This window comes from Chaetura pelagica, unplaced genomic scaffold (genome assembly GCF_000747805.2).
Source record: "Chaetura pelagica isolate M959 unplaced genomic scaffold, ChaPel_1.0 scaffold138, whole genome shotgun sequence".
Taxonomy (NCBI): domain Eukaryota; kingdom Metazoa; phylum Chordata; class Aves; order Apodiformes; family Apodidae; genus Chaetura; species Chaetura pelagica.
In genome coordinates, this window is record NW_009954215.1 from 3,085,356 (window position 1) to 3,095,769 (window position 10,414).

At 38.7% G+C, this 10,414-nt stretch overlaps 1 protein-coding gene across 1 annotated transcript; it reads right to left on the reverse strand.

Moving 5' to 3' along the window:
- Positions 1–2,274: 2,274 nt before the first annotated feature.
- On the reverse strand, positions 2,275–9,705 carry GPRC5B (G protein-coupled receptor, class C, group 5, member B). Its single transcript, XM_010003229.1, has 3 exons — positions 8,700–9,705; positions 3,687–3,799; positions 2,275–2,319 (listed from the first exon to the last, which is right to left on the reverse strand). The coding sequence occupies exons 1-3, from the start codon at positions 9,703–9,705 to the stop codon at positions 2,275–2,277; spliced, it is 1,164 nt and encodes a 387-aa protein (XP_010001531.1).
- Between the last annotated feature and the right edge of the window lie 709 nt (positions 9,706–10,414).

The window sequence follows — 10,414 nt, forward strand, 5'->3', positions numbered from 1 at the left end:
CAGCAGGAGCAGGATTGGGAACTCTATTTATCCATTCAGTCACCTCTAGAAAAATATTTTAAAAATGTTCCTTAAGTTAACTGTGTCTTGTACAGATTTTGTCCAAGGTCTGTAAAATGTTTACTATAATTCATAAATCTTGGTTGTAGCATGTTAAACTTTTTTTAAAAAGAAAGCTGTCTTACCATTTATGCCATGGTCATCTTATATGTTTTTACAATTGAGTTTTGTGAAGGTTTTTTAATAGGTTTTTAAAAGGAAAATTCTGCAGGCAAGTGATGGTAATAAGGTTTTTAGCATTCCAAATGATGCATCTTCTGGGTAACTATCATTATCTTAAATACTATGTTATTTGATCAAAGCTTTACTTAAAATAAGTCACTGGATAGCATGCAACACCACCCCTACCCTACTTGGTTACTAAGGTCATCGAGTCACTTACAAAATAAAATAAGCAATCCCTAAACAAGCACATGCTTCCTTTACCTTGAGGAGGGAAGGGCAGGGGGGAACTAACATACTCCTTTGCTCATGCGTAACAGAAAAGCATTGCTTCTGGAAGAGAAGGGCTTTAAAATAAAACCCCATAAGATGATCATGGCAAGAATGGCAATATATCTTTTTTCCATATATATACATATATATCTGTGTGCAACACTTAGGGACTGGTCTTGCAGCCTGTGTACCTGTATGTAGGCCTACTGGTGTTGGTGGGACTACTGGTGGGAGTACAAGTCTGCAGGACTAGGTTCCTAATTCAGTAGAAATGGAGGTACATGACGAATCGGGAAGACTCTTGAAAAATAAAAAGCTTGTCTTTCTTTTGCAGTATACAGCAAGTAACTTCTTTCTGTGAAGCTACTAAGCTATTCAGTTATTTGTACATTATATTTTTTTAGTTTGAAAATATATATTTTCATTACAGCATATGCAAGGTTTAAATGTTATATATTTCCTATGCCCTCAAGTAAAAACAATTAGCTTTTAGTATTGAGGAAAGCTAAGATTAACATTGGCCAAACAGTGAGGATACAATGATGCTTTCAATGTTTGATATGTATTAAATGTTAAATAAAGGAATGATTGCTTAAACATAATGAAAAACCATGGCACAAACAATGGGCAATGGGAACCTTTTCAATTACCTGGAGAAAACAAAGATAAAAAGCTTTGAGAAAGTCTGCCTTATGTCAACTCAAAAGAAGTGGAGGGGAGGAGTAAGGAAGAAACCACCTTAAAGAAACAAAAACAACAACAAACCACCTCCAGCACGGAGATTCTACTCGCTAGGCACTAAAATGCACAACCACGTGTAAATGCACAACCAGCAGCAGCCAAGGGGATGACTCCTGTGAGCAGGGGTGGGAAGGGAGGCCCCGGCCCCACCAGAGCTGCCCCAGCGCTGGGCCTGGAGCGCGGCCATTGCCTTTAATCCACCCTCACACCCAACGAGCTCCTGGCAAACTCCAGCCCTGTTCTCTCTCCAGCAGAAGCACACCCCTCCAGTTTCACTCTACGGCTGCAGGAGACACGAGGCTGCACAGCTCGGGGCTGTGCCTGGAATAACAGGGAGCGGATCCCCCGTGGCCCAGGAGAGCTGCCTCTGTGCCGGGCCCACACTTTGTCTCTCTGCCTCAAGAAGCTCCATAACTCGCATGAAACATGCACAGACCTTTCATCCCTCCAGAACTGCGTTTCCTACGCCAGCTTTTTCAAGTGTCAGCCTACAGGGTAATGGTAATTCAGTTGCCACAGAGTGACAATGCCTGACTACGCGTGATGTGACTGTACAGTGCGGCTAGATAATGAAGCAAACAAGGTACTTTTCATGATGTTTGAAATGAAGGGAAAAGGAGCAAAACGGAAGGAAATCCTGCATTGTTTTCACCCTGTAGTGGCAATCTCTTGTGGCAACATGAATTCCGTTTAGGTGAGAGGAGGGTAGTATGCAAGCAACTGGCAACCACCAAAAACAGGCTTGCCTCACACACTACTTACAGACAAGAGAATACCTTACATTTCAGAATACAATATCTCCCTCTTCCAATTTAAGGTGTGCCTACTTCTATTTTAAATTAGATTTAGCTTCAGTTTTACAATTTTGTTTTTGCAATTATCAGTTCACATTTCAACAAAATCCTCTGCAGGATTTCAAAAGCTCCTGGATGTTTTGTTGCTTTGTTCTGGTACTGTTACGGATTCCTCCCTCAAAGACACACTGCCAGGGAACAACATCTGCAACAAGGATTCTTATTCTCTACAGCCTACAGCCTTTCACCAGAGGTGTCGTCCAGTGTAACTTGGCGGAGCAGTTGGTATCTGGAAATAAGGATAATAAACCCATAACTGAGAGTTCTAGTTTGTGCAAAAATCAGTGTTATCATGCTACATGTACACAACAGCTTTCCAGGCAGTTGTTCCAGAGCAAAGTGATACAAGGAAACTTATCTTCCACCCATACAGTACCTTTACCTCTCTGTAAAAGCCATGACTATATATATGCATTTTACTGTCTGATGTTCTCCATTAAGCTCTGTATCCTCCTCAAAACAAAGCAAACAAACAAAAATCCCAAAACAAATCTCTAGCTTATCCTTAAACTGCCTTTTCCCTGAGCTGCATAGTCTGCTATCAGAAAACACAGGCATAGATGAATCCGAGCATCAGAAGGATGCTGTTAATTACTGACAGCAAAGCACAAGCCTTTTCATTTTATGTTGATGTTTCCCACAGGAGAATCCTTGCATCTAGTCCCTATTGTTCACTAAAATCAACAAAAACTTTACTTATTTAAAAACAATGAGAGACCTGCATCAGTTCACCTTATTTGGTTTTAAATGTAGAGGTTGAGTTATGGAATCAGCTCATGATTCAAAAGAAAGAAAACCCAACTCACATGAGTATAAACTGGCTCATGGGTAGATTTTTAAGAAGCATGTAGGTATGCATGAAAAATATGGGGGTGAAAAATCTTTTTCAACAGTATACCTGCTGTATGAAATGTCTTCAAGTGCAAATTACACATGTGAAAAACATTCAGAAAGTCTGCTCAACATCAGATCACTAAGCCATTCTTACAACCAGGCTGCAGAAAAACAGGTCTATCTAAGAATGGCATTGCCAAACTATTGTCTAAGAAAGAAAAATCAGTGCTATTAACAGTAAAACATTTGGTGAATATTACTAACATGTAAAAAGTCTCTTCTATGAATGCCTTTGCCAGAGATGTACATATTTGTAACTTACAAAGAATTACATACATTTTACAAGAAAATGGATGATATGTGGCAGACCACTGCTTTCTGCAAGAACTATTCTTATGTAAAGTACTGGCTTGCAAACATTTGTGCAGCTCACATCATCTTGAAAAAAAATCAGGATAGAAATTAATAGTTCTGTTAAATACCTTAACATAAATGTAATTTGAAGGGCCACTGGGTATGTAGTCTCATCAAAGAACTTGGTTCACTTAAGCTACACTGCAAAATGTAAAGAAGTGCAAAATACTTTTAATAACATCTTTCCTAGAGGGAAGGGAAGCATGACATGCATACTTGCTGCCTGGATTTTCACTGATAGCTTTCCCCCCTGCTGTGGATAAGCTAAAAGCAGCTTTTTCATTTAGTAGGGGTTGTATATATCAGTGCATATCAAAGATTTCTTAATCATCACATTTTGATACTTACAGTCCCACCATTTAGCACAACTGCCATCTCAGTTGGCTGATAAACATTGCTTCTAAAAGGAGCACTAGGTCGGCTTCCCAAACTGCCATTCCGAAATCCTGCCGTTCTTAGCGCTGCGTTCAGAAAAGAGAGATGGTTCTTAGGAACAGCTATTTCCTTTGAAATCACACATTAATCTTGCTTCCAGTTTAGCTCTTGAGAACTTTGCCATTGTTTTTAAACTTTCATGTTGCCATACCAGTTTTCACATTGCATTTGAACAGCAGCTTTTCTTGTAGATGGATCTCAGAAGATTCAGTTTTACCTCAAATTAACTGTTTGTTGTGAAATGGGGAAAAAAATTATTGGAACCAAATGGTTGAAGTTTGCTTAGTCTCATTTCAATAGGAGTCAAATGTGTGCAATGTATTTTGCAAAGTGTTTACTGTATTGGTCTGGATACTGTGGGGTTAAGTAAACTGATACTGCATTTTGCTTTCTATCTAATTCAGAGGACAGGGATCCAAACCATTGCTCGAGCCAGTAAGCATGCTCATACCCCCCTGAGCATTACTTCAGCATGACTAGCGTGTAAGGATTTTCCAGATGTTTCAGATTATATTTACTCTGAGAAACTAGAAATATGAAGTAAGTACTACTTTTGAATAGCTTAGCCATGGCAAATGACCGAAGCAAAAGAGAAAATACTGATTGTCCTGAATGTTTATACCAGAAATACTTCAGCCTCTCCCCTAATTTTAGCATGTTTGGATTCAAGATGTATATTCTGCATGAGAGATTTGCACAGTTAGAGATATACTTCTTTCTCTCTAAACCAGTCCAGGGACTGGCACATACAAACTCTCCTTTTACTTTGGGGGTGAATAACGTTCACTGAATTCAGATGTGACCAGGGAACAGAGCTCATTTATCCATGCAATCTGTGTGTTTACAATGGGCAATACTCATCTGTGAGCTGGTAAATAGTAACCTGGGGCAAGAATTTATCCTAGGTTTAATTCAAATTACAATTCTACACTTTGTCTGAAATCGTGAATGAGCTGAAGTTTACAAGAATTTCTGCACAGACTTTACTGAAGCCAGGATTTAATAGTTATGCTGTGTGGAGCAAGATTTAAATGGATCCTACTGCCCTATGCTGTCCTCTATCCACTGCTACTCCTCTCTTTGGGAGTTGTGCACAGAGATGAAGAACAGTATTGATTTAGCACAGATATTTAGAAATCCAGCCTTGCAAATGCTCAGTTGTTGAGTTCAGATACACACAGACCCTCATTTGCTCTATACTTTAAAATTAAGTATTTTTGCAGAAGACTGGGAGAATTTTTATTTCATATTTAACCATCTCAGCAGTATTCTGTCTTTGTAGGTTGGCTTCTTATTGTGTGTTAAACACAAGTGACTGGTATTTGCTAGTACACATAAAGAAAAATCTCTTGATGAAGCATACTGTCATTAACATATTTGCACCTTCACACAAAATATTTACACAAAATTTCCATGGTCATTTCAAAGTTATCTTAAAAAGCCAGTGAATTCTATTTCATATTGCTAAATTTTTCTTCCCTATTACTGCAATATGTTTAAAATTCTTTTAAGATGAGTATCAGAGACAAAGCTTGTGGACAAAATACTCATTTTAAAATTTTTTCTCATACCAGTTTTACTATTTTACCTTGTACTTTTTCCATTATTACTAAATACATCTATTTTCATAGAGGATGTGTAGGTTAAAAAAAATAGTGCCAAGAAGAGTTGAGCAGATGTCATGTCAAAGTCTCCTTAACATGTATTTTAAATTTTGTGAACTTTGGTTTTAGGCATTGGCTCCAAGGGTGCCATGTAGTACTAAAAGTTCTTAAATGAAATTAATTAATGATGAATTCTTGATTTGAGATTAATTAAATGAACAAAAGAAGAGAATATCCTCCACATACCTGCAGAGAGCCAATTGCTAATAGATTCCAGGTGCTTGGCCACTGACATCCATCCCTACAGTGATCTGACTTACATTAACACTTCAGCAGCCACAGAATGTGACATGAATATTATCACCTGTATTACTTTAAATCTCTACCATACTAGTAAGTTTTATCTCCAAACCCTGTCCCAAGTCTTTACTGAGAGAATCACTGCAAAGGAATAATGAATCTGTTTTCATTTACTAAAAATATATGTATCCTCCCCCCACATGCCATAGGAGTAGGAATGACTTGCATTTATTATAATTAACATTAATAAGGGCATCAGATAAGGAAATCTATTTTGTGCTGTACTGTGTAAGATTCAGATAGATTAAAACAGAACATAAATTGCACTATAATAGATATTAAAATTATTTTATAGCTATCCTGCCTCTATCCATTTAACTAAAAAACTTAATTACTGAATGATGAGATCAAAAAGGAGCTTCCAGTTCTTTTTTAAAATGTAGGCATGAATGGGAGTAATAGAGAGTGAAAGATCCAGTTTTGTTCTTAGATGTGCCTTAGTCAGAAATAGTTCCACTGAAGTCACTGCAGTTGTCTTACTATGAAAGTAATTAATTGGGGGATAGAAAAAGATGAGTGCTTTTACAGTCCATTGTGAAGCTGCCTTTGCTGCTCTGGAACATTAGTCATAAAGAACCATTCTTTTATCCATGCAAATTTTTGTTTGTTTGTTTTCCCATTGCACTTGGTATCACAGGATCCTATCTCCTTTCTTTTCAAAGCTTTTCTACTAGTAGTATAAAGTTTCTGCTAAAGGAGTTATAAAGGAACATTGAAGTTCCTGCTCAAATAGTTGGAGGAAAAATGCCTTCCTGGCCTGACAAACCGTGACAAACAAGAGTCATATCTTCCTCCATCCATGTCTGGTCCATATCCAGAGGAAACATGAAATCCAGAGGAAATCAAAGGTACATGAAGATGAATAGGAAGGTGCAGTGCCTGGACAACATGCCCCAAGCCTTCTTTTGGCAGCTGCCAAAGCAACGTGGCAACTATTGGCTGGGCTATCCAAAGTCCTCTTCTCAATTACAGTCAATAAAAAGCAGTTTGACTAGTACTGACATCCTTTATCCAACTGTGGGTCAGCACCAGGCTTCAACCTGCACTACAGAACACGGCTGGTTAGAGAAGCAGCCCTGATAAAGGGTTACATGTTCAGCAATGGTCTGGATCTCTTAAGCGAGCAGTTGTTGTTGGTCCTTTCTATAATCACTCAAAATTATTTTCATTGCAGATTTTAATGTGTCATCACACTTTGTTCTGTGTCACCAAACATCTATGATAAGGAAAGCAACCGCTACCTGGAAACCTGTCTGTGCATACTCTGTTCAGATGTTAAAGCTGTCAGAACAAAGACTCTTTGAAGTTGTCTATACGCCTCTTGGCATTTCCCCCCCCACAATGTCATAGAAAGTGGCACTGAATCCCATTTTAATGGAAATATAAATAATAATAATAATTATTTTTCTGCTCAAAAGGCTGAAAAAACTTAATTACTGAATGATGAGATCAAAAAGGAGCTTCCAGTTCTTTTTTAAAATGTAGGCATGAATGGGAGTAATAGAGAGTGAAAGATCCAGTTTTGTTCTTAGATCTGCCTTAGTCAGAAATAGTTCCACTGAAGTCACTGCAGTTGTCTTACTATGAAAGTAATTAATTGGGGGATAGAAAAAGATGAGTGCTTTTACAGTCCATTGTGAAGCTGCCTTTGCTGCTCTGGAACATTAGTCATAAAGAACCATTCTTTTATCCATGCAAATTTTTGTTTGTTTGTTTTCCCATTGCACTTGGTATCACAGGATCCTATCTCCTTTCTTTTCAAAGCTTTTCTACTAGTAGTATAAAGTTTCTGCTAAAGGAGTTATAAAGGAACATTGAAGTTCCTGCTCAAATAGTTGGAGGAAAAATGCCTTCCTGGCCTGACAAACCGTGACAAACAAGAGTCATATCTTCCTCCATCCATGTCTGGTCCATATCCAGAGGAAACATGAAATCCAGAGGAAATCAAAGGTACATGAAGATGAATAGGAAGGTGCAGTGCCTGGACAACATGCCCCAAGCCTTCTTTTGGCAGCTGCCAAAGCAACGTGGCAACTATTGGCTGGGCTATCCAAAGTCCTCTTCTCAATTACAGTCAATAAAAAGCAGTTTGACTAGTACTGACATCCTTTATCCAACTGTGGGTCAGCACCAGGCTTCAACCTGCACTACAGAACACGGCTGGTTAGAGAAGCAGCCCTGATAAAGGGTTACATGTTCAGCAATGGTCTGGATCTCTTAAGCGAGCAGTTGTTGTTGGTCCTTTCTATAATCACTCAAAATTATTTTCATTGCAGATTTTAATGTGTCATCACACTTTGTTCTGTGTCACCAAACATCTATGATAAGGAAAGCAACCGCTACCTGGAAACCTGTCTGTGCATACTCTGTTCAGATGTTAAAGCTGTCAGAACAAAGACTCTTTGAAGTTGTCTATACGCCTCTTGGCATTTTCCCCCCCACAATGTCATAGAAAGTGGCACTGAATCCCATTTTAATGGAAATATAAATTATTATTATTATTATTTTGCTGCTCAAAAGGCTGAGCATTTTGTAACACAGAGCACTTACTTGATTTTTTCTTGGGTTTTAGGAAAATATTTAATATTAAATTTTGTTAACTACAAAAATGACAACAAATGTCATTTAAACTATTTTAAAATAGAGACTATTTTTTCTAAAGTGATTTTTTAATTATTATTTTCAGTGTTGGCTTTGCATTTGAAACTGTTCAGCTTTTCAATGAAAAAATAACGTGCAGAAGAATAATTTTAACCAAAGATATCTTTTCTGTATTACATTTTTAAAATGTTTTTTCCCCAATTAGGTGATATCCTAATGAAAACTGTAAAAGGGAACCATATATAGTGTGAAAAACATGGCATTTGTAATGACTGTTGTTTGGGACACCTGAAAAATGTCTCATGCAGATGATTTTCTTGGTTACTACAGAAAAATACAGTCCTCCCTGAGACATTCTTACCTGCATTATGCTCATCCATTGAAAATGCTTTATTTTCCATGTAGCTCCGAGGAAGCTGTATGTCTTCCTCAAATGCAGTTTCACGCATCCTTGGCTGTGAAGTATCAAAATAATTGGGAGTATTTTCCTGCTGCGATGGAAGGATGGTACAGTGGACCTCCGGGATGGCATGAAAAATAATAAACACCCAACCACTGGACACCAGTGCAATAGCAAGAGTGGGATCACTCCATTTGTCTCTTCTCTTTAGCTCAGCATTACCAAAGAGGTACATAGTCATCCAGGCTACCCAAATCAGAATGGAAAAAAAAAGGGTTATAATGAGGCATACTCCGTTTTTCTTCCATTTCTTGAACTTTCCACAGAGAGTGAAAAGAGAAAATCCCATGGCAAATACCATCAGGAACATCACGTAAATCAAAGCCATAGCAAAATCCATGGGTTCGTAGCTGCAGGCCAACTTGTTATCTCTGACAATTGTCAGTATTAACCACTCAGTTGCAATAATGACCTGAACGAGCATCAGGCAGACTGCCACACCAGCTAGATGCCAGCCAGAGGGGCTCTTCCCATGTCGAACTAGTCTACGAAGTCTCCAGGCTTGAGCTAGCAAGCATGAGAAGCACAAAGCAAAGATAACTCCCCACAGAAACCTTCGGGTGGAGCACACCGTTTCATCTTCTTGGATGATGAAAGCAAATGTCAGCCCAAACAGTCCCAGAGTCCCAAAAAGGAAGAGGAAGTGCATTCCCAGGGGGCTCTTCTTCTCCTTGTCCTTGATGAAGGGCAGCCTCACCAGCAAAATCAGCATCAGCAGTAATGTTGTTAGCACACCTGCCCCTGCAACGGCCTCCACCACTATTCCCCAGATGGCATCCAGGTCACACAGGTACACGTACTGAGGGAGGAGATCCAGTCCACACCCTCTGGATGTACTTGAGTTTTCAGAGGAGCCATAGCTGATCACGAAGAGGAGGAAGAAACCAATGGCTGGGTAGGTTTTCATTTTTCTGTCTGAGACAACAAAATATTTGTTTGTTTAGCTTTGGAGGATTTCACAGCAATTTGAAGCACAGCTTGTTCCTGTAGCCCATGTTTACTGGCTTTTTGCTCTGGACTTGCAGCTGGCATAGCCTACCCCTGCCCCCTTTGCTGCCCTCCCAGTGAGCTGCTTTTGCCTCTTGTGCTCAGAATGCAAACTGACTCATTCTGTTTGCACAGATCAAAAACATGTTTCCAAACACTGCCCCTGCAAATATCCCACAGCACACACAGAAGAAATTATGTATCCTGTTGCAAAATAATACATTATCTATGGTAGTTTTCAAATTCGGGTGCTTTAAGTATGTGTAAACTGCACTAGCCCTGATGCAAATATAAGTTGTATGGGAATTGGACCATTTCACAGCCTTGCTCCTTTTACTGGAATAAAGGCAGAGACAAAAGCACATTCTTTTTAATATTTTTTAAAGGATGGAGCAGTCCCAGGAAAATAAACATTGTGCTTTTTTTTTTCCCATTCTTTAAAAAAAAAAAAAAAAAAAAAAAAAAAAAAAAAAAAAAAAAGGAAAATCTTGTTTTCATGCTCAATCAATAGGCAGTTAAAATATTCCCTCCTTTCATCCCCTTCCAAAGCCCAGGTATTAGATTGCATTTGCAAATGGCAATGGCTGGCTAGAGAAATGCCATATTCTGTAACAATGGTGCACACATGC

Excerpts from the sequence above, each read along its gene's own strand:
- GPRC5B (XM_010003229.1), bottom strand. The coding sequence starts at position 9,705 with ATGAAAACCTACCCAGCCATTGGTTTCTTCCTCCTCTTCGTGATCAGC. Across the intron at positions 3,800-8,699 it reads AATGGATGAGCATAATGCAG|CGCTAAGAACGGCAGGATTT; the intron begins GTAAGAATGTCT and ends TTCTGAACGCAG. Across the intron at positions 2,320-3,686 it reads TTGTGCTAAATGGTGGGACT|ATACCAACTGCTCCGCCAAG; the intron begins GTAAGTATCAAA and ends CCTTATTTCCAG.